This window comes from Melanostigma gelatinosum (genome assembly GCF_949748355.1).
Source record: "Melanostigma gelatinosum genome assembly, chromosome: 1".
Taxonomy (NCBI): Eukaryota; Metazoa; Chordata; class Actinopteri; order Perciformes; family Zoarcidae; genus Melanostigma; species Melanostigma gelatinosum.
Window position 1 is genome coordinate 3,962,624 of NC_136634.1, and position 24,711 is coordinate 3,987,334.

The following is a 24,711-nucleotide window of genomic DNA, read 5'->3' on the forward strand; positions in this document are numbered from 1 at the left end:
ACTTCCTGCCCGCCGAAAGTTGAGTTGAGCTCTCGACTTCAGTTTTCTTCTTTTCTACATCTCTACCCCTGCAGTTGTGCCGCGCTGGGTTGTGGTACAGTGTCGTCATCCTTTTTGTTTTTGCACTGGAATACTCCGTAGATACCCGTGGCTTGCTCGTAATAATGTGAGCCGCTGTAGGTAGGTGGAGGCCTGTGTTGGTGTGAGAAACCTCCAACCGTCTACGAAGCCAGAGTTGCTCGTCCACGTGAAAACAGATGGCCGTGGCCGGGCGAGCTAACCGCTAACTTGGTAGCCAGCCCTGTTGGCCACTCGTATCCAAACGCACGTCTCCTCCTGTCTCTCCGTATCGCTCTGTGGCCGACTACAATACACAAAAGGTGAAGTGCGGTTTATAGGACAGGTGTGCATAGCTTGTAGCCAATCGTATTTGAGTGCAGTATGAAATATTTTTAAAAGTGTTTTGCAGGAAGAGAAAAGACAGCGATTTGATGGAGATATTGATCCAGAATTGTTGACATATATTTGGCATATAACAGATAAATGACCAATGAACACAGTGACAAAGGATTAAAACTGGGAAAATGTATTGCTCGTTTAACAGTTGTCCATCCTGTGTTGCTTCAGGGCCACTAGCATATTGATTTTGAAATGTCTGACGTTACACGGGTATGAAGAGCGCCTGAATGCACCTTCAGTTTAGTCTTTGAGGCCGTTTCATGTGGCCTTCAGGTTCCACGAAGGAAAAACATTTTCGAGGGCCTCTGCATACCTGTCTCAGCTGCAGCCTTCAGTAAACGGCACACGGCATCAACCACGTTCATACAGCCGGTGTGCGTTTTTACCAGAGAGAGAAAAAGGTCAAAGGGTGAAACTTTCTGTGTATTGAGTGCTCACTCTTTGGAGATAATTTGCTTTTCACTTTGCAGTTTCAAGCAGATGTCGGAGTCAATATCCCATGTCAGTCAATATATATGTCAGTGACTTTACCTGACTCCATGATTTCATTCGGGCAAACTACTCTGTGAGTAGGAGGGACAATCTGCATTAATTCAGATCCACGTTGTGATTCAGACACTAAACAGACAGCAGCTGAACTCAACAAAACTGTCAAGAAAAGGTAAAAAACGGTTTCAAACCGACATATTAAAGCAGCAGACAGTTGTTTCTCTGCCGGCTTTGTCAGGAATGCATAACTTAAAGTAGATTTCATGTTAAATTGACAGGACTGTAGGTTAGGTAATGTGTTTAGTGATGTTTGTTCAACATCTGTTTGAGTTTCCGTGCATTAGATGAAGTGCAGCATTGAGCTGCTGCTATGTTTGAAGGGTGCCAGCAGGCAGCTACATACAGTGTGCAGCTCCTCAAGTCTTAGTAAGCTGAGCTCCTCTGCTCTGAAGGTGGCAGGCTTGCCAGTCGTCCGCACCTTCGGAGGACCCAGTTTCTCAGTTTCCTGACGGAAAACTTTTGATCATCGCGGATGGCGGCGACAAAAAGCACGAGTGTTTTTTTCCAGCAGCACAGTCTCTCCGGCTCACCTCGTTCTTGGAACAACTTGAATTGAAACTCACAACAGACTTTAAGGAGATAACGATGAGTATTATACTTTAAAACTCTTCTTATTCTGTCTGTTGGAGGAGATCCAGTTGTCTGTAAGTCGAGGTCCCCGAGGAACGGAGCAAAGAAAATGTTTAATGTAACAATCCAAACAATGTTTTAACACCAAAACCAGATAAAATATAGCAAATATTATGGTTAAAAAAATACTTTACAACAAACAAAACAACCCTTATTTCTGAATTATGTTTGTGAATGTGTTTAAGAAGTATTTAGTCCAACGTAATAATATCCCATTGACCTTCAACTGGTATTTGTTTCTTTAGTGTTGACTCGAAATTCAGTATCTCAGTTACTCAGGAAGTCTAATCAGTAACTTCATACTTATTACTCCTGAAAAAAGTAATGCTATTACTATATATTACTTTGTATCAAGTGCAATTTAATCAAATACAACCCACAATTGGCAACACTAAGGCGTCGTAAAACACTTCATTCAAACCCCAAACCAAGCGGCGATGTGTGCAGGCAATCGGCTCGAAGTCGTCTCAAATGACATTTCGTACAATTTTTCCAAAACTAAATTAAACGAGTCGTGAGTGAGGAGTCACAAGGCAGTCAATGGCAGAATAAAACAGGAAACGAAAGGTGTTTTAATGGAAGTGTGAGTCACCGCAACCACCAGAGGTCCTTGAGCATGCAGCCATATATGGCCACCCAAAATGTAATGCAGTGTCCTGCAGCGGAATATGATATTAGCCACGGACAGACACCGAGGTGCACACTCACTCACTCACTCACTCACTCGCTCGCGTTTGCACACGCGACTCGGCTGGTGGCGATGATAATAATTGTAATATAATTATTGTTTTGGAAATAGTAATACCTCACATTACTAGTTACTGGAGAAAGTAATAATATTACTGAGTAACATGTTACTGTCCAACACTGTGGGACACCATTCTGGATTGTGTGTGTGTGTGTGTGTGTGTGTGTTAATGCGTCATATATGCGTCATAGTGGACCAGACATGTGCATCACTACAGTGTCAGCTCCACTGAGAAAACGCTTTTATGAAACAATTTAGAACATTGTAAATTATTATGTCAGTCAGAAAATGTGATTTGAACTTCTCAATGCGCGCAAAGGTCCGATAAACACGATGGCTGAAGAAAGAAAAGGATTGTAACAAACGTATTAACTTCAGGAACAACATTAGAATTGATCCGTTGAGCAGAAGGAAGATTGTGAACATTTCCTGCAATGTTTGTAGCGTCTTCATTGCGGTGGCGGTCGTCCTCCATGTCTCTGATTTGTGGAGTAGTACGGGCTTAATGTTGGAGCTGAGGAGTCTGAACTTTGTCCGCCGGCTCATTTCTTTGGCGCTCTAAATGTTCTTCAGCTGGGTGAGTGATACGAGTCAGCCTCTCCTTATTCTTCCAGGCAGGCACACGATCCTCAGATCGGAAACGAGAGTGACTTCAGACGGCTTAAACGTCTCAACTGATGCCGCTGAGGTTGGTGTGGAAGTCCTTCACCCTCCTCCCATTCTCTTCTGAACGAAACAGCTTCTCAGTAAATAAAAACAGTCGTGGAGAGAACTGCTGCTGCGTTCAGCCAAGAGAGAACAGAACAAAAAACATTTTCTTCCAGCACATCCATAACTCCACTTTATAGGCTGAGCACTGTCCTCAGCTAATCTTTTTAACAACACACAAAAAAAACCTAAAAGCCCTTCCAGAAAAAAAGCCCTTCTTTAATGCCGTAAATGACATGAGTTTCCTGGAGCGTGGAGGCTTACAGCAGCTGATAATGTATTAACTCAAAGATAATGGAATAAGTTCAAATGTTCCTCTTAATAGGTCGGTGCAGTGTTACAGTACATTCCAGACAATTAAATACCACTTCAGTATTGATACGGTATCAATTAATTGCTGATCTTTTACATTTTACAGATATTAAATTCTAAGTTTCTACAGCCAGACCGGTGGCTCTGTTAACACGCACCGAAGCACAGCGGCGCGTTGAGCTAAATGCTAACACAGATAATGCTACAATGCTAATGTTAAGCAGGAACAATGTTTAGCTTGATCACCATCTCAGTTCAGTGTGTTAGCATGCTAACTTTGTCCCTTTGTTATTGTTTTGGTCTTGTTGTAGATATTGTTTTAGCCGTGATTGTTTTACCCCCTTTTGTAGTTGTTTTTGCGTCTCTTTGTAGTTGTTTTTCATCTTCTTGTTGTTTCTTTGTGGTCACTGTGAGTTACTTCCTGGTTGGTATGGGCCTTTGTGTTTGACATTTTTTAGGTGAAGGCCCCTGACACTTCTGGCCGCTGTGGCTGTTCCCTGTAGGCCCGTTCAGGAATCGATCCATTCTAAAGCCACGCTGCTCGTGTGGCTCAAAACTGCAGGAAAGTCACCCACTAAAGACGAACAACAACAGCAGCAGCACTGAAACCTCTCGGGCACAACAACACCAAACAGGACGAGACGGGAGCAAACAGACAAGTTGGAGGCGAGAAGTGATGCCAGTCTGAGCAACAGTGAAGCGGTAAAAGATTGCGGCGTTACTCATCAAATGACGGTTATTTACATCAAACTGAGACATTAGAGACAAACACCGGTGTGGGTTGTACACCAGACGAGGCGAAGCTGTGCTGAAACACAACGCCATCCAAGAGCAACACAGCTTCCCGCTCGTCTGATTGACGAGCATTCTGGGAAACATCATTCTAAACTCCTGCTGATCTCCAGAGGATTTATTAGCATCCTATTATGTTCATCTCACAGCAGCAGCTTCTCGGGTACACTGTTGGCAGGCACCTGAGTAATGATGATTTTGTTGCTCTGCACTCTCAGGTTGCATTCACAACATGGGCTTTCGGGCTCGGCTCCAAATCTCTTTACTCCTTGTCTGATTTTTTTTTGGTTCCCTGTTCACGTCTCTGCTTGGCTGTAATAAATATCTGATATCAATATGAGCCGACAGCGATGTCAGGCAGCGCTCAGAGGGCAAGGAAAGCCTTCGCGCCTCCACTGCCGCCACATTTACACCGAAGCTGGTGATAAGCAGAAGGATGACTGCGTGTCAAGAGGCAGATGGATGAATAACGGAGTGAAATGCACATGAACTCTGGAGTGCAATATTTTGGGCAAATTACATGAAAACTGTGTTCCTCCAACAGGAAAGGCTCCACTCACATATAGCTTTTAAGTGTTATCAAAAACCAAAATATAACAATGCACAGGTGTTTCTGTCCAAGGCCGGAGGTCTAGTCGTTTGTTAACCACGCGTTTGTGTCTTGATAATTACCGAAGATATGAAAAACCAACACTCCAATATGGATACGTGAGGCAGCGTCGTGTGAACGCGTGCTTGAAAGCAAGTTTTTTTTACGGCCAACAATGTGCAATAGAGGATTATATCGTAATACTTACACTACATTTTGTGTGTTCACTTTTTGTTTCAGTCAGTGTTGGTTTCTTACCGTAACACTGAGTACGTTATATTAGGGATGCAGTACAAGTACTTACTTTTGAGTATACTTAATAAATACCATGACAGAAAACATGTTTTATTTTCATCAGATGTTGCTGACATTGTGACTGCAACAAATGAAATATTACTTAATTTTCTTTCTGCATATTGAGCACATACGTCAAGAGAGAATCATTTTCTTTTGACCAAACTTGTGCATTCTGTGTTCCTCATTTGAGCGCGTGGACGACGGCCTCTATCGTCATGCCGTTCACAAGTTGTCTCAAACCCTCCCCCTCTCTAACACCCTCACAAGTGGAGGAGGGAAGATGTGAATTGGGACACGGCTCAGCTGTGGTGTGAATCCAGCTCCACGTTCCTTAATTAGCATATCTGTGCATCACCGACTCATGGAGAGAAAAGAAAAGAAAATCGGGAGGATGATAGCGACCAAGTGAGCTTCAGAGACATCTCACTCTCTCTCTCTCTCTCTCTCTCACTCTCTCACTCTCTCACACTCTCTCTCTCTCACTCTCAATTCAATTCAAGGTGGCTTTATTGGCATGAAAGTTTAGAAACAGTATTGCCAAAGCATCGCTCTCTCTTTTTCTCACTCTCTCATTATCTCTCTCTCACTCTCTCTCATTCTCTCCCTCATTCTCTCTCACTCTCTCTCTCTCCCTCTCATTCTCTCATTCTCTCTCTCCCTCATTCTCTCTCACTCTCCCTCTCATTCTCTCATTCTCTCTCACTCTCCCTCTCATTCTCTCTCATTCTCTCTCTCATTCTCTCATTCTCTCTCACTCTCATTCTCTCACTCTCTCCCTCATTCTCTCTCTCTCTCTCTCTCTCTCTCTCTCTGAGCTGTAAGATGATTTTTTTTTACAGCGATCTTTATCGGTTCATTGTCACAAAGATTCTGGGCGTCTCAAAGCCGACTGATGTTTCCATTAAACACTTGTCGCCATGGAGACCAGCATCCTCTTCCCTCATATTCCGTTGCGTCTCTCCATCCGATCTGTTTCACACGCATGCACCTCTCCTCCTCCTCCTGTTCCTGCAGAGCTGAGAGGAAGTGATGGGCTTTGAGAATGCTGATTGACGCATTGACGTCTGTATTTCCCTCTCAGGCAGTTTCATTTCAGACGTGAAGCATCTGCCCCCCCCCCCCAGTACATATTTTTGCATTTATCGAACACACATTGCGTCCAGAGTGACAAATGGCACGCGTCTCACCTTGGGGCATTGTTGACTCCTCACAGGAGGGCTGTTTGCTGTTTGTTGTTGAAAATGTGTTTCAGACTCGCTGATGGAATTTTATTATTGGCAACTCCTGGGTGATATCACATTGCCCCACAGCAAGTGAGAGGCAATAACAGGAGGAGAACATACTGTAGTCCCGCTGCCGTCTAAACGCAGAGAATCGTCTCTCAGCAGACGCTCCTCTGGCCCATGAATGATTAATGAGTCAGAGTGCTTCCATCGCCGGCCTCACAAACACATTTCCTCCCAGGTAGATCCGCAGCGAGTCAATCCTTTGGCGGCGCAAAGGGAAATGCAGGAACTTGTGTTGACAGGATTAGGGCTGAAAAAGCAGGAAGGTTGCTGGTTTAAAGCTCTGTGATTGGGTGGTTTGATAACCGCTGAGCTTTACAGTTGTACCAGCAACTACCAGGCCACGACATACCTGCTGCCTTCCCCCACAGATCCACTGATCTCAGTGTTGATTCCAGTTTATTAAGGAGTTGTGTTTAGTTTGGCACATTTTCCTATCTCCTAACATGCAGGGGGCGGGTTTATGGCCTGCAGTCAGCCAACAGGGGTCGATCTGGGATTTCTTGACTTCACTTTTGGGGGGCTGTCATGACGTCCATCTATATATGAAGTCTATCAATAAGACCCACCATCTTGAAACTATTCGTGTAATAATATGTGTAGGATGCGCTCACACGTAATTTATAATTGATTCAGATATTTTGTTTATCTGACAGGTATTGACTACTGTTTATACATTTCAGTTAAATCTAGATTTTGTTCATGTTAAAGGTTTTTAATTAAGACTTGAAAAGGCTTTTATTTATATATATATTTATATATGTGTAGTTCTACCTTTGATAATGCCACATTGCCACCATTAGGGTGTGAAATGATGGAGGGATGTTAACGGTTAACTACAGAGAGTATTTTTGAACCGTTACACACGCCGGCCTGAAGGTTAATTTGCAGTCTACGGGTTAATTAAACATGTGCGCTGAGAGGAAGTTTCGGCACACATGTTAACCAATTAGGCTGCTGAGACAAGACCAACCGTGACCAGCTCCTCATTACCAGCCCGGTGCTCTCAGAGGCAGTTTAAAGAGCAGGAAAATTAATTGAGAATCAATGCGTCATCCGATAACCTCGTCTGATCGGCCTTTAAAGAGACGACCGATCAAACTATTTAGAAACTCATAACTTCAGACGTCTTGTCTCGTAGAATGCAGGTTATTTTTAATGAGACTCCCGTCTTGATGAGCAGCCGGGTTTACCCGCTCACACTCTCGCTGCATGTTTGAACAGATTCTGTTCTGAAAGGTATTTGAGTATTTCGAGAGGCTTTAACTTCATTACATTCACTCCACCACTGTATCTGATTGCCGTGTCTAATAGTGACTTTGATTTAACATGAGCGAAGCTTAAATAGTCCCTAAAATATTTATCTTTAACGATGTTCCTTCTCTCTTCTTCTCATCTTTCATCGTTTGTATGTTCCGTTCTGACTCATTTCCTTCATCTTTCCTGTTTTTTTCCTTGTTTATTTCCTGTTTTTATTTTAAACATTTTTCCCTCTCATGCCTCCAATATTTATCTTGATTTCCTATCTCCGGTTATTGATGTTTTGTTGTATTTTATTGCACCATTAACATATTAATGCGACAGTGATCTACCACTCTGACGGGATACTTCACTATCCGTACGTTTATTTTTGACGTTGGCATACAGAAACAGGACTTCTGATAAGTAACGGATTTGAGTTCTTCTTCCTCTCACATGCAGCGTGTCTCCAACAAATAAACAACATTTTACTGTCGAGTGAAGCCGAGTGAAGCCGGCGCCAGTAAAACTTAATGGAGCTCAAACCTGTGAGTGAAGCAGCAGAGAGAAATGTGACAAAATGAAACACAGAAACTAATATTTTATCTTTGGCAGCTTTGTAATGTTCTCACGTGCCTTTGAGCAAAGCGCTTTTAGTGGCTTTAGCTCCCAGAATATGTTTCCCCGGATAAACGAACACAAGAAGAAGATATTATCCAAGTTATCGACGTCTATAATCGTCTCCACAGTGACCATGTTTCCTAAAATGACCCCCTCTTTACCGAGCACACCTCCAGTCCACCGCCTTTCCCCCAAATCTGTCATTCGTACACCATTCAGTTTCGGCTTTGACGTCACACGAAGCTGAAAAAACAGCTGCGTGAGTCATCGCGGCCCATCGCCGATCCTCAGCACTACATGATCATCAGACGAGCTGTTTGCCTCGAATAGACGGAGTGATTCATGAAGTCAGAACCTGCGACAATCAAAGCACAGAAACATACCACATAACATTCTGTTGCTCTTCACTTTAATTTGAATTGATTCAATACTTTTAATCTCTACTACAGTAAACGGCCTTCTGCATATATATTGTGTGTAAAGAAGTAAAGTTAAAACAGGTAGAAATGACCAAATATTGGATTCTGTTCATGGGCTAAAGTATCAGAATCAAGAGTCAGAAACGGTTTAGTGTGTGTTCCACAAACAAGGAACAATATACAAAATTAAGAGTATGTTTAAAACAAGTATCTTAAAAGATCACGATGCAAATCTAATGTAAGACAGAGATTATTTCACTAAATTCAGCCTCGTCTGTATCTAATTAAACAGGGAAGTGCAATGTACGCGCTGTGCAATTTATTAGAAATATGCTTAAACTATATTCTAGATTGTTTCATTAAAAATCACCTGTAGTTTGGCCACCGCAGCTTTGACTTATAACCCCAAGCGCTGTACTTAAGTGCAGTTTGAGGTACTTCTTTCTTCTCGCCTGTGCAAAACTAATGAGAACAGTTCATGCACATTATTTGCAGTAAATTGGCCAAAACATGGGAAACCACTTCTCTTTGAAGAACCGTTTGGAGAGCAGAGGAGGATTTGCTTTCTTCTGGAAGAAACGCTGTTTACTCACTGATGACTCCACCGCCCCGCTCTCTCTGAACTCCATCAACATTTCTTCCTCTGACTCTGACTCCGTGCATCAACTTTAATTCTGGCCAGGAAATTGCATTTCAGTGCCTCAATCAAACCCGCAGCGACCCTTATTAAAGTCCACATAAAGTCCACAGTCCTCGATATCTGGCTGTAGAGTTGTCATTTTAATAGTTTAACAAAGTGCCTTTTTACCGAGAATTATATGTTTACATTAAATATATCACACTTGGAAAAACATAAGATGTGATATGCATTTTCATTGGTGTTGATATGGACGGAGATTATTTCTGAAACGGTGTAAAAGAGAGAGATGTTCGTGTGGACGTAGCCTCACATGTCGGCGGCTGTCTGTTGTACTTGTGACAGCATACCAGCTGAGATCTGGTTTAGTACTTTAGTGTGCCGGTACATCGGGGGGGGGGGGACCTTATTTGCTCTCTGTCGTCCTCCTGTCCTTCGCACAAGAAAAAACAACTCAAACAAAAACTGCTTTCACAAATATTTGTTATGTTCTGTTCAGCAAAATGAAATAATGTGTTGAAAAGCTCATTCAAATAAAATCAGTGAACATTTAAAGCAACAGCAGCAACACGATCTCATCACGGGCACTCTCCTGCTGCCTGTTGTCCTGCATCACACACTCACACACACTCACTCACACACTCACACACACACACACACACACACACTCAGCAGGGTCCGTGTGGCTTCATACACTTCCTGACGACAGACAAATGAACAATGGTGTTTACCAAATGGCTTTTTTGTTCAACACATTAAAATGGCATCTCATTAGAGGCTCAGAGGAGCCATTTTATAAGAGAGTAATTGTATTTTTTGAGAGCATTTCCTCTTCATGAATATTCTGCGTATGTATTCACTGAAACAGCCGTCCATATTCGTACCACTTATTACAGGAAGCTGAGAAACGCTGACTTTAAAACTCAAGCTTTTCTGCTCTGAGATGTAAAAACAGTGTTTATTGTGTACTCTGTAGCTTCTGATCACATTAGCTTCATATGAATTCATATAATGAGGAACGATATGCATCTTCAATCAGCGTTGAACCTGAAAAAATGCATCATTTTGCGTCATGTGAAAATATCGTAAAATGTAATCGTGGTTGTGAAATGCAGCCACTCTCCAGTTGCGTTGAGCTAAATGTTAGAATTGAAGCAGATTCTGCATCTTTACCATCTTTGACATCTCAGTTTAGCGTCACAGCACGCTAACATTTGATAATGAGTTCTGAGACGTTTCACAGATGAAAAATTCACAAAAAACGTTGTTTCAGCGCTTCGGTGAACAGAAATCTATGAAATAGCGACGAGTCGCCTTGAAGATTCAACATTCAAGACACTTTATTGTATTTATCTGTAATCAGTGATCACGGTCGCCTGCAAAGCGGCAGCTGCACAGTCCTCGAGGTCAAAGGAGTGCTTCTGCAGCGTGGCGATGGCGTGCTGCAGCAGGCCTGCAGTTCATGTAAATTGCATCTGGAGTGTATTTACCTTTCAGGTCAAAGATGAACATGAAAGGCTTCTTCGGGCCCAGCGGTGGGGACCGTAATGAGGATGGGCTCTCCTCTCAGCAGCCAGCGCTTTGACCCACATTAGCTCTCTGCCCGAGGCCCGCTGAGGCAGGATGGAGATGGAGAATAATAGCTGGATATAGTGTCTAAGACGCGCAATGTGTATTAAATTATATTCACAGAGTTCCACAAGGCTCTGTGAAGTTCATAAACTAGAGGGGATTTTAAAAAAAGAAAGCCATTAAGAGCCCTCGGCACGGATTCCAGAGCACATCGCAGCGCCTCGATGATCTACTCCTCAACATCTTAGTGCAGAGGCATTATCTTTATTACTGCTCAGGTTGCAGATGGCGCTAAACTTTCAAGACACTTTGAAGGGAAATCACTCAGTCTGCTTTTATTTACACAAGGTTCTGCACTGAGAGGCAGTTTACAGAGCGTTCAAAGACACAAACAGCAGCAAGAAACGTAGAAAGATGAATGAAGTGTTTCCAAAAACAACATAAAAAACTGAGAAAATAAAGTAATATATTTTCTTTAAAATGTTAAAAGATACTTATTACTTGTTATTGATCGCCAGTGTTTTACATTAACTAGATATAAAACAACAACAAACCACAGGTAGCTCAGATATAATAGGATAGACTTAATCCCCATATGCCACAAACACAAATATACACAACACGTTTACAAAGACATCGACACAATGTAAAAATATACACAACACGTCTACAAAGACATCGACACAATGTAAAAATATACACAACACGTCTACAAAGACATCGACACAATGTAAAAATATACACAACACGTCAACAAAGACATCGACACAATGTAAAAATATACACAACACGTCTACAAAGACATCGACACAATGTAAAAATATACACAACACGTCAACAAAGACATCGACACAATGTAAAAATATACACAACACGTCAACAAAGACATCGACACAATGTAAAAATATACACAACACGTCAACAAAGACATCGACACAATGTAAAAATATACACAACACGTCAACAAAGACATCGACACAATGTAAAAATATACACAACACGTCTACAAAGACATCGACACAATGTAAAAATATACACAACACGTCAACAAAGACATCGACACAATGTAAAAATATACACAACACGTCAACAAAGACATCGACACAATGTAAAAATATACACAACACGTCAACAAAGACATCGACACAATGTAAAAATATACACAACACGTCAACAAAGACATCGACACAATGTAAAAATATACACAACACGTCAACAAAGACATCGACACAATGTAAAAATATACACAACACGTCAACAAAGACATCGACACAATGTAAAAATATACACAACACGTCTACAAAGACATCGACACAATGTAAAAATATACACAACACGTCAACAAAGACATCGACACAATGTAAAAATATACACAACACGTCTACAAAGACATCGACACAATGTAAAAATATACACAACACGTCTACAAAGACATCGACACAATGTAAAAATATACACAACACGTCTACAAAGACATCGACACAATGTAAAAATATACACAACACGTCTACAAAGACATCGACACAATGTAAAAATATACACAACGCGTCAACAAAGACATCGACACAATGTAAAAATATACATAATTGAAATAAAAATAAAATATAATAATTGTAACGTTTTTGATCGCCTAAAAATGTTTCATCGACTTGAAGCTCCGCCCTCTCGTGTCACTTTTGGTTGCACAAAACAAGATGGCGACGGCCTAAATGCTGAACTGAAGGCATCAGAACTTCAGTCCACAAACCAACGGGTGACATCAAAGTGAGTCTCTGGTAATAAACTACAGTTAAGATGTGGTCGGGGCTATGAAGACTATCATTCCATTTTAAGTTGAAAGACACGTGACTGTTCAGCTGTTTGCTCTTCAGAGTGATCAGTAAAAACATCACATTTACATCAGACGGGAGGAGAAAAGAAGACGTCCTTTCTGCTGCCGTATAAACAGAGCCGTCTTCATGTGCAATTTAAGAGCGTAGTACCCCCTAATTTAATAAAAAGATGCTGCAGTGCTCCCACGTCTGAGGACAAGTTAGTCTGTTCCTTTCATCATAATTTGTTCCCAAGCTATTGTTGAAGCAGTGTCGATGGAAACCTCTGAATCACTCAGCTTCATTCTTACTCTCGTTTTTTCATCCAGAAGATTTACCTGTGAACCAAAAGAGACTTGTACTAATATTCCTTTTTTCCTTCATAAAACAAAAGACAAGTGGAGGAATATCCTCTGGGTCTGTGCTCTGGAGCGAGTTAGAGAGAAACCCTCCTATAGGACTCATTGGTATTCCTCTCTACCTGTTATTATTTCACTGGCTCTAATCTCAAATGACTCCAGTCGTAGAAATGATCTCACGGGGGCAAACACGCCGATAATTTGCTGAAGAAAAAAAACAAAAGAAAAACAACTTGGCAGAGCAGCGTTTCTTAAACTAAAGCAAACAGACCCAACAAATGGTGCTTATTTATTCATAGACAAACCCTCATTTCCATATAAATGTACGTGACCTATGGGAGGCTTGTTTGTTGTTTAGATTCACTCGGAGAAAGCAAACAAAAATCTAATTTATTTGCGGTATTTCTTTCTGCATGTGGCCCTTATTTCGCCTTGTTAGATATTCTTTCGTCGCCTCAATGTCTGATTTTGCAGGCTGTGTGTGTGTGTGTGCGCGCGTGCGTGTGTGCGTGCGTGTGTGTGTGCGTGTGCGTGCGTGTGTGTGTGTGTGTGTGTGCGTGTGTGTGGAGGGCTCTCATAATATTGACTCACAGCTGTCATTGTGTTTTTCCCTCTTACTCTTGCCGCTCCATCTCCAAGGTGGAGCTCTTTTTTTCGTGGCAGAAACACAAAATGGCTTACTTCTCTGTCAGATGGCAGATGATAACACAATGAATAATAAGTTGTTTATTGAGTTATTTGGCTCAGCGGGCCTTTGCCATAATTGTCCCCGTCACCGAGGGGGGGGGGGGGGGGTAGAAGCTCACAGTTCCTCTCATGGGAAGGCGTCGTTCTTGTGTTACGCAACATCAGAATTGGGGAGGGTGTCGTGGGATCGGTAGTTTCTTAGATGAGGTGCCAAATAGGACGGAGAGAGATTCTTCTTCACTTAAAGGACTGTCAACACGAGGAGTAGACATCACACTGAAACGGGAGGCATTTGTCTCTTCGGTGCTCGTTTCACGTCGTGAGCGGTTAGATTAACGACAGAAATGATGAATGAATGAATGAATGAATTTTATTTATATAGCGCTTTTCACAGACAGTACTATCACAAAGTGCTTAACAGAGCAGACATTTAAAAGCATAAAAAACACAATGTGACCCTAGGGTCAATAAATTACATACACAGAGTGAATAAAAAATGTTAAAGAATAAAATAAAAATAAAATAAAAATGTAAAACAAATGTTAAGAGCAGGTCTAGGACATGGGTTTACTTTTACACAAACGCCAGCCTAAACAGGTGGGTTTTTAGCTGGCTTTTAAAAGTATCCACAGTATCTGCGAGGCGTAGAGTTCCTAGATGATCCTTTATGAGCAAACAATCCAATGATACAGCTTTGAAAATCGGCCTTCTTCGGTATCTCTGTGTCGGCGCTGAGCGCCACATCTGTCGGGAGGAGCACCTCATCACAGCCCCAATTAAAGATGAACATCCATCCCGCTTCAGGGTCTGATGAGTCTTTTAATTACAGCTGCACTCATCGATATTTGTACACGAACAATGGATGGAAGGAGCGTGTGAAATGTGAAAGGATTGTCTTGTTTTACGGGTCACAGCTGTATTGTTTTGGTTCAGTCCTTCGGCTCTCATCAGCCCAGTAAATAAAGGTGCTACCTGCTCTTCATCAACAGACTGCAACATATACTGCATATACATGTATATATACTGTGTATATATTCATATGTGTAGCGTTGTGTACATTCTCTCATACGTCTTTATTTCAGTTTTGATGAGCATCTTTCTGTTTCATCTCTGATTTCTCGCAGTCATCTTTATGCTCATGTGGACGTTCGTGGAGACGATGAGGTGTTTCAGGAAACGCTCCATGTTCCCCTTCCTCGGCTTCCTCATCGCATTCCTCCTCTTCTTCAACCTTTACATGGACGGTGGATTTGTGCTGGTAAGATATCTCTCCTTCCACAGGTTGATACTGATGAGTTTAATGTACTAGTACTGCTGTTACCAGTGCTGGAATCTAACTAAATACATGTACGCAAGTACTGCTCTTAAGTACACATTTTAGGTACTTGTACTTCAGTTATTTTCTCCATTATGCCACTTTATACTTCTACATTTCAGAGGGAATATTGTACTTTCTGCTTCACTATATTTATTTGACAGCTTTAGTTACTTTACAAATTCAGGTTTCTGCACACAAAACATGAAAAGTGGAAATGAAAATGATTAAAAGTCGTTTAATCGATTGACAGAAGACGAATTGTCATTCGTCATCTGAATACTTCCTCCACCACCGGCCTTGACTCAGCGTGTGCTTGTCATTTGTTATTCTTAGGAGGCAGAAAAGAGGCAGCTGGGAGAGACGCTGATGCATCCTTCAACCTCTGAGCGATACGTCCACACCTTCACAGATCTGTCCAATTTCTCCGGGACTATGAACGTGACGTATCGCTACCTCGCGGGAATTCCTTTGCCGCGAAAAAGTATGTATTTCCACCAAGACGACGCTGGCGTGATGTCGGTTTTTGCTGCATAATGAAGTGACTCAGATGATTTCTGTTCACAGAGTATCTCACCATTGGACTGTCGTCAGTCAAAAGAAAAAGAGGGAACTACCTTCTGGAGACGATCAAGTCCATCTTTGATCAGTCCAGTTACGAGGAGCTCAAAGAGATCGTGGTCGTGGTCCACCTGGCAGACTTTGACCTGGCCTGGTGTGAGAACCTGGTGCAGGAAATCACCAGGAAGTTTGCCCACCACATCATAGCCGGACGCCTCCTGGTGATCCAGGCCCCAGAGGAGTACTATCCGTCTCTGGACGGGCTGAAAAGGAACTACAACGACCCGGAGGACCGGGTCCGGTTCCGCTCCAAGCAGAACGTGGACTACGCTTTCCTCCTCAACTTCTGCACGAACCTCTCTCACTTCTACATGATGCTCGAGGACGACGTGCGCTGCTCCAGGAACTTCCTGACGGCGCTGAAGAAGGTGATCACCTCCAGGGAAGGTTCCTACTGGGTGATGCTGGAGTTCTCCAAACTGGGCTACATCGGGAAGCTGTACCACTCCAGGGACCTGCCGCGTCTGGCTCATTTCCTCCTCATGTTCTACCAGGAAATGCCCTGCGACTGGCTCCTCATCCACTTCAGGGGTCTGCTGGCCCAGAAGGACGTGATCCGCTTCAAGCCCTCGCTGTTCCAGCACATGGGCTACTACTCCTCTTACAAAGGAGCCGAGAACAAGCTGAAGGACGACGACTTCGAGGAAGACTCCATCGACATTCCTGACAACCCTCCCGCCAGCATGTACACAAACATCAACGTCTTTGAAAACTACGACGCCACCAAGGCGTACAGCACCGTCGATGAGTATTTCTGGGGGAAGCCTCCGTGCACGGGAGACTTCTTTCTCATCATCTTCAACAAATCGACGAAAATCAGCAGAATTAAAATTGTGACGGGCACAGAGGACAGACAGAACGACGTCCTTCACCACGGGGCTCTGGAGGTGGGACAGAAGGCCGCGGACACTAAACAGGGAAGACAGTGCGCCTCCTACATCACGTTGGGGGAGTTTAAAGGCGGCGGCATCGAGGTCGACAGCGTGGACCACAAGATCGGCTTCGACATCGAGTGTGTGCGAGTCGTCGTCACCGCCGGCCAGAAAGAATGGCTCATCATCAGAACTATCAGCTTATGGACCACGCAGCCCGTGAGCCAGTTTAAAAAGTAGCAGAGCGGGTTTTTAAATCGCCCGTCTGTCTGTACAGTGTTATTTTTGGACGCTAGTTCATTCTGGACTACTTCTGGGAAGTTTGTGTTCATGGGATTCAAAGCAATCCATATTTTCTTGGGTTGTTTTCAATGTGAATGTATTAAAATGACAGATTCTTTACAGTATGGAGACTTTATACCGTTGTTCTTTTTCCTAAATCGCTGTATAAAATTGTTCCTACATGACTGCTTCCTTGTTTTTTGTTTGTCTGTCACACCTTAAAGGGACATTGCGTCTGTTTTTTTTACATTTTTAAAACCTGGTTACAAGCGTGTAGAATCACGATTTATCCGTCACTGATAGAAATTGTGTATGAAGTGAAACAAGATGTTTTCGGGACTTTCTCTTTTAGGAAGTTATGCACCCAAAGGCTGTAAAAGAGCGAGGATGTGTTCAGTGCTGCACTGTTTCCTACATCTAAAATTAAACACAATTTAAAAGAGATATGAAATGGAGAAAAAAAACCTGAGGACTTTCTTCATGTGTAATTCTGTCAGCTGAGCTGCTGCCTGAGGATCCGATAATGATATGAAAGAAGTTTCTCCCGTTCGGAAGTGTGAGAAAAAACTTCAATACGAGTCAACTGTGACTTCTGTCTTCTCCAAGTCAACTATCAGCTGGTAATATCTTGAGAATAATGACTTGATTCCTTAAAGACGAGGTAATTGAACCTGTATTGGAAAAAGCTTTATTCTCTAAAGAGAACCTGGAGTCACCAAACAGCTGATCCTCCTGACGTCATCAATGACTTCACATCATTTGTTAAAATAATTATATTCTGTATTATACACAGAATTAGTCTGACCACTTTTATAAGAAGGTATCTCTTTAGTTTGTTTGTCCTTTTCTGCCATCTGCTGGTAGAATCAAAGACACATAAACACATTATTATTAATCAGCAACCGAACCAGAAAAACGAACAATTACCGGTACTCTGCAAATGTAATAAAATGTCTCAAATCTTGGTTTGAAAGTTTAAAAACAAAACCTCATAAAAACTGTTCCAAATTAAATAAAAATAGAATCACATTATTTGAATATTAATAATCTCATCCTCTTTATATCTGTCCCGATGTGATCTGTTCTGCTCCCCTGCCTCCCGAATCAAATGCATCTTCTCTCGTCCTATTTCTCTTCATATCCTCTTGTTTCACCACCTGCTGCCTCCTCCACCTCCTGCAGCCACAAGTCATCTGAGTCAATCTCCATCATCTTACCCCGTCAGTTAAAAAAAGAAGAAAAGACAGTCAAGCATTTTATCTCCAGTCAGACAGGATTAAACAAACGTCAAACATTTGATTTGTGTTCTTATTCTTCTTATATAATGTGAATCTATTTGATTCCACTTAGTACGCTATGATGGTGGTTTTTATCTCAGAGATTAAGCAACAGAGCAGAGACTATTAGAGACAGCGTATTAGAAATGTGGAGGATAAGTGTGGAAACGTCTGGAGTGGAATGGAGACCTGAAATTCCTGACTGTGAGAGAAGTGAGAACATGGCCAGTGTGTGCAGGAGAAATGTCTTTGATGGACACAGCTGCTTGTAAACTGCTGGATGAATCTGAGGGGAGACGGAGATGGTCATCCAACAAAGAGATTGCTGAAAGCCAGCTGGGAAACACACAAATTAAGTCTTAGCTGGACAGGAGACGTGGCAGCAAGAGACTTGAGTGCATGAAAGGGAGTTTTGTCCAACTGCAATGTGGCCTATTACACCTGTGTGGCTTCTAGAAACGTTGGTGGTCTGTTTGAAACTACTGAAACAATTAAAAGTTCAGTTGGTGAGTGAGTTTTATGGGCACGAGGAATTCATAGTAAGATGGATTAATAGAAAAGAGGAGATGGTCGTGACCGAGTTTAAATAGGACAGTAATCTGATCATCGTAGTAAAGCATCCAACTGGTGTTCGTGTATCAGGTACCAGACACTGTATTTGCTTGTTAGTTGCTGGAAATGTGTTTCAGAGAGAAAGGACATGACGGGAGACATTATAAAGAGTTGAGCTAAGAGGAGCAAGAGTAAAGTCAAAGTGGACAAGATAGAAGATGATTAGTCAGAACACCAAACAACAAACTGATGAGATTTTAAAAAACGGCCATGCTGGACGATGTAGGAGTTAGTTAACTCCAGGAGATGGCAGTAGTGCAACATCAAGGATGCAAACTGCCGTTAAACCCCAAAGAAAAACAAGAAGAAGAAGACGCTTTACTGCGACGTCATCAAACGGCGACCGTGTTGTGTCAACACAAACCGAAGCTAACAGCGAAGAGTGAAGTTTGGACTCTCACTCCTCTCGCCTTTAACGTTGTCGAGTGTTTGGTAAGAAAATAAGCTTATTTTTTCCCTCCTCATGTCAGAACAGAGGATCATCTTTTTAATTGATCATCTTTCATGGCTTTATTTATTGGTTATTTACGTTTAAAATGATGCTAGTTGTCGTTAGCAAATTGCTGTTGAGAAGTATTAACCGACTAAGATTAGCAAATCGTGTTTGAACTGAGGTTGGTGGATTATATCTAAAATGAAATGTGTTTTTAACTTTAAGAATTAGTCTACCATTCACCACAGTCACATGAACAATATTTAACGTTTGTTCAGTTAGCTTAACAGCTAACGGTACTGGTCAGTAGGACGTCATTATGCTAATGCAGGTGAATTCTGCAAGTACGTTATTGTGGATTTGGTTGTTTATCTGAGTTCCTAATGACTAAGTTGAGATGTTGTCAACTGTTAATTAGATGTGTTAAATTAGTGTTAACGTTAATGTAATGAGCTCATTAGACAGGATGTGTTTGTTCTTGATTGAATCAAAGAGTTGCTCATTAGTTAATGCCTGACTAGCTGGCTTAGAGTTGAAACTATTAGTCGATGAATTGATTAGTTGATCACAGAATAAAGAAGATTGGCAACTATTTTGACCATTCTTTACTCGTGTCAGTCATTTGTCAACAGATGTAGTGAATCGTTTCGGAATATCTCTGATTCCAGCCGTTTGGCTCGTTGAAGTTGTGATGGCTGTTTTATGATTTTTTTTATAGGCTAAGTGATTCTGGATTCATTGAAAACAACATGGACTTTGAAAACTAGTAGGTTCCGTTTCAGTGAATACACAACTAGTGTGGCTTTATACCCATAGATATGTGGACACTCACTGACATGTTCTTTTGGTGTGGGGCTGGTTGTCAAAGGTTGGGTTAGGCCCCTTAGCTCCAAATCTTAACGCTCTACAATGTCAAAACAAGTCAATCTTTACTTATACTTATATATCACAATATCACAAATCTGTACGGCATACCACACCCGCTGTCCTGAGACCCTCGTCCTTTCATCACAACATTGGCTCCTACTGTCCACATGTCAAAGTCCTTCACACTGAACCCTCATGTGATGGACTGGAACAAAGACTTGGAGCCAAGTCTTATCGCCCAACATTGCCGTTTTCATCTCATTAGTGCTTAACTGTTAATTTGCCAACAGGCTCTGCAGAACTGAATTAGAAGCAGCTTTCTGCCAGTGCTGTTTCATACGTGCTGCTGCTGCCAGGATGGGCCAGCAGCTCTCAGGTCAGTCGGTGATGACCCGTCTGCCTGAGAAGCTGGTGAAACACGCCGGACTGGTGCGTGACGGCGGCTACCTGACCTACGAGGAGTTTCTGGCGAGGGTGTCCGAGCTCAACGACGTGTAAGTCGCAGTCTGTCCCGGACGTTGATGTTCGATTGTGCAAACATACAGCGGGTTTCCAGTCGCTTTAATGTTTAATGTTGTGGACCGTGGAATGGAGAGTTCCCAGCAGAGCATGTTTAGCGAGTGAGCAGTACCTAAACTGCAGAGTGCACACAATAAGCAACACACAGCAGTTTTGGCCAGAAACACAATTTAAATTTAGGGCTACATGTAGCAATGTTTCTGAAGATTGTGCATAACTTTGTGTGTGTTTGCATGTGTGTGTTTGCGGAATGGTTTCTTGAGTTTAACATACCCTCTTTCCTTCTACTCTGCTGGATCTCTCTCAGAACGGCCAAGCTCGCTACTGGACAGCAGAAGCACCTGCTGTTTGAGGTACAGCCAGGATCCGATGCCACGGCATTGTGGAAGGTGGCCGTGAGGGTCCTCTGCACCAAGGTGAGACCTAACAACCTGTCCACACACATCACGAGCCAACAAGAGCATCTGTGCACACCTTTCATCTTGTGTAGGAGAGAAGAGGACAGCTGCAGGTGGAGAAACATGTGGTCAAGGATATTATTGGGTTCACGTGTGTCTCCTTGTTGTGGTTATCCTTCTAACCAAAGTCATCAGGGCATCAAACGATAAGCAGCCTTATCTAATACTTTCACTCTGTATCCGAGACTTGTGAGTCAGTGTTTTTCATCGTCGAGCACAAGAAGGGGTTTGACGTTATTGCACGCAGAAATATTACATGTTTCCCCCAGTATTCCAGCTGTGCTCATGTACTGTGGTTGAGTCATTTAATTAAATTTAAAGGGAACACACTGTTGCGTTTGTGCATCACTAGAGTGATAATGCACTCGTGTGATCGCCTTTGTCTCGCCCTAGATCAACAAAGAGAGCGGTACGATGGAAGCGTCGCGCATCATGAACCTGTACCAGTTCATCCAGCTGTACCGTGACATCACCAGCCAAGCCGCCGAGGTGCTGTCTGCAGAGGGCGGTACCGAGGGCCCGTCGGCCCAGCTGTCCTCCACCGACTCCTGCCAAGCCAGCATGTGGATGGGCAGGTAGGTGCACAGGAAGTGGGCCCTCAAACAGTCAAAGAAACCTCCTTTTTTTGTTTTTATTGGAAATTAACTGTTTCATTTACGTCCATATTACATATAACATCTACAACGCTCTCCTGGTGTTGGGGTTCACACTACTACTCCTAAAAGGGAAAGAGGACGATGTCATGACCACTCTGTTCAACCCTGAACTGAACCTGGACTTATCAGTATTTTTATTGATTGTGTGATTAAAGGCTACCATATTTCCGTCAGGAGTCGGTGGAGACTAAAAACAGAGCTAAAAGTAGAATATTTAATATTTCCTAACGTTCATCAGGTGACCAGAAACACAGCTCCAAATGAATGCTAATGTTGCTCAGACACATTCTCTCTAACAACTTCATAGACGTGATAATATGTGATTGTTGTGTTTTAGAAAATAAATAAATGAATGCCGTTTTAAAGCTTTTATTTATTTTTTTACTAACTAGATGTCAGTGCTGCTGGACAACAGAAGCATGTTTTTAAAATGTCCCAGGGGAACTGAAATGATGGATTTAAGAGGTTATTTAGCAGCAGAATGACTGTTCATCCCTCTGGATGAATTCCCGTCCATAGTAGGAGCTGGAGGAGGCTGAAGGGGACCAGTTTTGCATTTCCATGCATTTTTATTACATCGAAATATATTTTTCTCAGGCAAATCCTTTTAAAGTGAGCCATTAAGATTCATCCAACACGAGGCATTTCATTCCAAAATAAGGTTTTTTTTTGGGTGGGGGAAAGTAATACCTTCCTTTTTTCTTTTTTTTTAATAATGAAAACTTTGTATCTGTTCTCTGTTCGTGTGGCCGTTCAGAGTGAAGCAGCTGACGGATGAGGAGGAGTGCTGCATCTGTATGGACGGAAAGGCCGACCTGATTCTGCCCTGTGCACACAGCTTCTGCCAGAAGTGCATTGATAAATGGTGAGATGAAGGATTAAAGCTTGAATTCATTGTTGTATTGCTTTGATACTTATGTAAAGGTGTCTCTGACGAATACAAACTCTCTCCTGTTCTCTGCAGGAGCGGGCGGAGCCGAAACTGTCCCATATGTCGCCTGCAAGTGACCGCTGCCAATGAATCGTGGGTAATGTCTGATTTCCCCACAGAGGACGACATAGCCGGCTACATCCTCAACTTGGCGGACGAGGCGGGTCACCCGCACAGGCCTTAACACGCAGCACACTGAGCCAATGAGGAGACAGGAGGAGTCGACTCGCACCAAGTACACACGGACATGTTGCAACACAAAATGTCCCTTTCACCGGGGAGGAGATTTGTCTTAATAAAAGCTAACGACGCAGACGAAACCAGCAGGGTTTCCTCCTCGCAACAGGTTTGGAAAATTATACCGTTGTCTCTTTTAAGTCCTTACAAAAAATATCCCAGGATGCTCTTTGTAACCCACGTATTGTAGATGTGGTGCTTTATGGGAAATGTGTGTGATAATACGTACAAAATCCTGTATTTGTGGTATGTTATAATACATTATAATCTATTAAGTTAACACACATTAACCAAAAGTACAGGTCTTACAGTATTTTTTTGGTTGAATCAACATGGGTGAGGAGGACTTTATGATGTGAACCCTTTCATGTTGATGTGACAGAAGCTGAGACAAAGGAGGTCAGCCCTCAGACTCAGAGGGCTGGTGAGTCTGACTGATATTCATAGTCGTGAAATTCAAATAAATAGTAAAAAAATGAGCTTATTGACTTTCTTTTGGATCGTTGGATGAGAAGATTGTTGTGAGAGGCATCGATCGTATCATCTCGCTCTCCGGCAGAAAGTGAATTTGTTCCCCAAAATGTTCTAACGCACTCGGAGTTTCTGGTCAGACTGTAAAACCGACTTTGTTTCCCACCAGTGAAGCTGTTCTGTGGTCTGTGCGACGTGACCCCGCATGTTTATACCCCACATGACACGTTACGCGAACCTGTAATGAACGGACGCTCTGATCCCGTTCAGGACATGCGACTCGTTCTTCTGAGTGTACAGAACTAAAGAGTTCTATTTGATTTTAAACTACTTTGCTTGCTGTGGTGTCTTTTTCGCTGTTGGAAATAAGCACTATTTTGTCACCTATGCTTTTCTCATCTTTTTACTTTGTATATATTTGTATTACGGTTTATTTTAATCTGGTTGCTGTAGAAGTACTGTAGTTTACATAACCCAGTCTTTTGTCATGCATGTGGTTGAAGATAACTGATTTATTGAGATGAGCAGCTTTCCAGTTACAAATGAACTCCTGTATAATTAAAATTATGTTGAATTTAAGAAGTTTTATTTTGAATAAGTATTTCACATAAATCATCCGCAGCACCTTTCAGTTGAGAGACCGCTGGTTGTGGTTTTTGAGAACTGAAATGTTATTTTAAATGTCATTTAAAGTTGTAAAAATATAGAAAGCTAATTCAGCATTTTGTTGTGTGACATTCAGCGAGTTCATCAGTTTCATATTTAGCTAATTTTAACAGATTCTTCCAAATATGAGACGATGACCTCAGTTCTTCAGCACTAGCGTGCAGAGTAGACGTTTCCTTAATAGATGTGTGTGGTTCCTCTTCATTGACAACAGACCATAAACATGTGAACTTTAAGTTGACCAGAAGTAACTTTTGGTTGTCGAAGCTGAAAAATTGCACTTTGAAACCTCACTGTAGCTTTCTCTCTCTCTCTCTCTCTCTGTTTGTGCTGCAACAACGGAGGATGAGATATGATCTGACGCTGTAATGCTTTTACAGCAGTACAACAACAAATATGCAGCAGCAGGAGACGTTCAAAACGTATAGACTAAGTTGTAAGAATGAGATGAACTTCCAGAGTAGATTACTGTAAAAACATTTGATCCCACAGACGTATGTTGTATGTGAATCTGCTGAATGGAAGGCGTATTCAGATTGAATTGATTCATACTGTATTGTATTATCCTTAATAAAGAGATACTCACTTTTTGCACTTTATGACTTTGTTACGTTGGATTGAAAAAGGATGAATTATCGCTTTAATTAGTTTGCATCTAATTTAAAAAACATGCAAAGAAAATATTCGATATTTCAATTTGTCCTCATACATCATGTGAGCTCACTCCTGTGAAACATTTTACACCACATCACTGAATAATCACGTTTTTCCATGTTTCC

The 24,711-nt window shown here is 42.1% G+C and overlaps 2 protein-coding genes across 3 annotated transcripts; both read left to right on the top strand.

Annotated features, from left to right (window-relative positions):
• Positions 1-14,874: 14,874 nt before the first annotated feature.
• LOC306783619 (alpha-1,3-mannosyl-glycoprotein 4-beta-N-acetylglucosaminyltransferase C-like) lies at positions 14,875-16,763 on the top strand (the record flags this gene model as incomplete). The annotated part of the gene is made up of 3 exons (XM_079277332.1): positions 14,875-14,973; positions 15,367-15,514; positions 15,598-16,763. The coding sequence occupies 3 exons, from the start codon at positions 14,875-14,877 to the stop codon at positions 16,761-16,763; spliced, it is 1,413 nt and encodes a 470-aa protein (XP_079133458.1).
• A 2,253-nt stretch (positions 16,764-19,016) lies between these two features.
• Positions 19,017-24,507, top strand: rnf141 (ring finger protein 141). Of its 2 annotated transcripts, XM_079265248.1 has the most exons (7): positions 19,032-19,126; positions 19,846-19,893; positions 20,285-20,488; positions 20,821-20,929; positions 21,365-21,546; positions 22,385-22,492; positions 22,592-24,507. In XM_079265248.1, exons 3-7 carry the CDS (start codon positions 20,352-20,354, stop codon positions 22,740-22,742), a joined length of 687 nt encoding a protein of 228 aa, XP_079121374.1. In that variant the 5' UTR covers positions 19,032-19,126; positions 19,846-19,893; positions 20,285-20,351; the 3' UTR covers positions 22,743-24,507. The 2 variants fall into 2 exon arrangements, with proteins under 2 accessions (XP_079121375.1, XP_079121374.1); XM_079265249.1 differs by lacking the exon at positions 19,846-19,893 and having other exon boundaries at positions 19,017-19,126.
• Positions 24,508-24,711: the final 204 nt, after the last annotated feature.

Bases quoted from the DNA above. Each gene is read 5' to 3' on its own strand.
- rnf141 (XM_079265249.1), top strand. From the start codon at position 20,352: ATGGGCCAGCAGCTCTCAGGTCAGTCGGTGATGACCCGTCTGCCTGAG. The intron at 20,930-21,364 runs GTGAGACCTAAC...GTCTCGCCCTAG, and splicing joins TGAGGGTCCTCTGCACCAAG to ATCAACAAAGAGAGCGGTAC. The intron at 21,547-22,384 runs GTAGGTGCACAG...GTGGCCGTTCAG, and splicing joins GCCAGCATGTGGATGGGCAG to AGTGAAGCAGCTGACGGATG.